This window comes from Salarias fasciatus, chromosome 19, assembly GCF_902148845.1.
Source record: "Salarias fasciatus chromosome 19, fSalaFa1.1, whole genome shotgun sequence".
NCBI lineage: Eukaryota > Metazoa > Chordata > Actinopteri > Blenniiformes > Blenniidae > Salarias > Salarias fasciatus.
The window spans coordinates 7870170-7872648 of record NC_043763.1 but is presented as its reverse complement, the minus strand read 5'-3'; the positions used below and the strand labels follow the sequence as shown (position 1 = coordinate 7872648).

The following is a 2479-nucleotide window of genomic DNA, read 5'->3' as shown; positions in this document are numbered from 1 at the left end:
AAGGAATTTCGTCACTTGCACCTGCTTTATGTGAAATTTGGCGCATAACAAGAATGCGAGATATCTCTATTTTTTATTATACTGAATAAATGTTTCTTTTTCCTCCTCCACAGTCGACCACTTCGCACCCAGGGCCGGGAGTGACCGGGGATGCTGACAAAAAGGAGAGGCTTTTGACTCAAAAGCTTCTTATGTCGAGAAGCCCTCTTATATTAAGTGAGTGGATTTTGGACCCATTTCACAAGTGACTTCAGGCTCTTTATTAGTGAGATGTTCAGATTCAGAAAAAAAAAAATATTCTCGGGATTAAATTTGCCTAAAAAAGAAAAGGCGTGAAGTGCGCTTGGAGATTTATTCCCATGCTCAACTCCATTTTGTGCCACAATGTAGTGTTTTGGTTCCACGCCTTTCTGTGGGATTTTTTTCAGGGGTGTCTTTACAAAGCAATGGACACTTATTTAAATCCAGAATACGGCGAAACATTTAGTAAAATCCTCTCAAAAGATGGGGATGCAGAGCGATCATCACGCAGCTATACTCTTTATTTTAAACACGTGTAACCGGCTGTAAATACTCACATTAAAAAAATCCCTCCCCCTGTTTTTTTATTTTATTTTTCTTTATTCTATGAATAAATATATTTTACCAAGTCATCCCCTCATCGCTCACACTCTAACAGCTGCCAGCAAATATTTACAAGAAATAAAAACCAAAGGGAAAAAAGGCTGAAAACTTGCCAGTGTTTATTCATGGCCATAAATATTTTTTTCGGTCCATAAAAGAAGCAAGAAATTAAAATTTCTATAATTATAAAGTGGTTCGTACGTGCTGATAATAACACGAAGGGACAAAAGGAAAAAAAAAAACAAAACAAAAAATAAGAGAGGAAAACATCTCTACAACCAACACACAACATACTTTACAAAAAGAAAGATTTCACAAGAAGAGCATTGACATTCTTAATAAAATCTATAAGGGAGAGGTTTGGACCCAGTTCTCTTAACGAAAACATGTAAACACGGCGCACACATGAGCCCCGAATAAAAATGGTAGTATATATATGAGTCAAGCTGCAAAAATGAAAAGTCTTTTTGTTTTTTGTGTTTAATTTTTTTTTTCTCCTTTCTTTGCTTTGTGGTGAAACTCCCTACACCGCGCCTCCAAGTCTCTATAATCTCTCTCACCAAGTCCACTGTTGCGTCTGCACCAAGTGATGTGCTGTGGGGAACTGTGGCGTGGCCGCGGCGCCGTACTGCGCGTTATACTGCATGTGTTGGAGTGACTGGGCACTATACGCCGAGAAGGGGATCCCGGCCTGAAAAGTGGCCGCCAAGTCCTGAGCTTTTAGAGTGTGACAAGGCTTTCCATCCCTGACTAAGACGGGCACGGCCACCCGCCTGGGAGAAGGGAGATGGGTCACTTCCATACCTTTCTCGGCCCGGGCTCTCTTCATCTTATACCGGTGGTTCTGGAACCAGATCTTCACCTGGGTCGGGGTGAGGCGGATCAAGCTGGCCAGGTGCTCCCTCTCCGGGGCGGACAGGTACCTCTGCTGCCTGAAGCGGCGCTCCAGCTCGTAGGTCTGTGCCTTGGAAAACAACACCCTCCGTTTCCGCTTCTTCCCGGAGTCGCTGCCGCCGCTGCTGGAAGTTTCCTTGTCGTTGTCCGGCGATTCGTCGTCCGCGGACGGCTCCGGGGACTTGGCCGAGTCCTGCGAGCTGGCGGAGAGACCGTGCACTGCGGCAAGGAACGGGAGAAACACTGTCAAAATGTTATGTTGTGCAGCTCAGAGGGGGGGAAGTCATCACAAGCACACACAAGAAAAAAAAACAGGCCGTGCAAAAACTCGTGCAAAAGTTAAAAGACGCATCGGTGCCAATGCGTAACGCAAACATATGGAGACGACTGAGAACTCACAACAAATGAGATTAACAAGACCTGCGGCACACTGGAGACACAGAAATGACTAAATGGGGACAAAATATATAGAAAATGGATGAGTTTGGTCAAATTTGGCTGTGGGAAAACGAAATAACTCCCCAGCTCGTTTCTCCAAAAGCAGGGGGAATCAGTGAAGCATTAAAAGGTGCATTGTCTGCTCGTAAATCCCTTCAGAATGCACTCTTATTTTCCACACCGTGCTTTACTCACACTAACTTGCAGCTTCCCTGCCTGTTTATTTTCTGCTTGCGTTTTTTTTTTCACCCCCACAAAACACCGATCGAAATCTCACAAAGCAAATGAGCCAAATCACTGCGTGGCATGCGTTGAGCTGCAAAAACGCCTCAAGACGAGCCGTGCACGGTGCATAAAGATGAACACGGCGCGCCACCCAAGGGCATCGTTAGGGTGGAAATAGGAGGCTGCGTGTCATCAATTATGGCTTAATGCAAACTGCAATAGCTCGGAATTATCACTTAAGTCGTTATCAGAGAGATCGGGGAGGATTCTTAGGGTGTACTTACATGAATATTGAATA

At 44.6% G+C, this 2479-nt stretch overlaps 1 protein-coding gene across 3 annotated transcripts in view; it reads right to left on the bottom strand.

Annotated features, from left to right (window-relative positions):
• Positions 1 to 726: 726 nt before the first annotated feature.
• nkx2.2a (NK2 homeobox 2a) overlaps positions 727 to 2479 on the bottom strand; it is a 7352-nt gene continuing 5599 nt past the window's right edge. For 2 of the 3 annotated variants that reach the window (XM_030116729.1, XM_030116728.1), the window contains exons 2-3: positions 2466 to 2479; positions 727 to 1761 (exon numbers count right to left, since the gene is read on the bottom strand). The exon at positions 2466 to 2479 is cut by the window's right edge and continues 312 nt beyond it. In XM_030116729.1, the coding sequence (XP_029972589.1) occupies positions 1181 to 1761; positions 2466 to 2479 (595 nt within the window). In that variant the 3' untranslated portion in view covers positions 727 to 1180. The remainder of the gene's footprint in view (positions 1762 to 2465) is intronic. The other variant, XM_030116730.1, reaches the window with a different exon arrangement.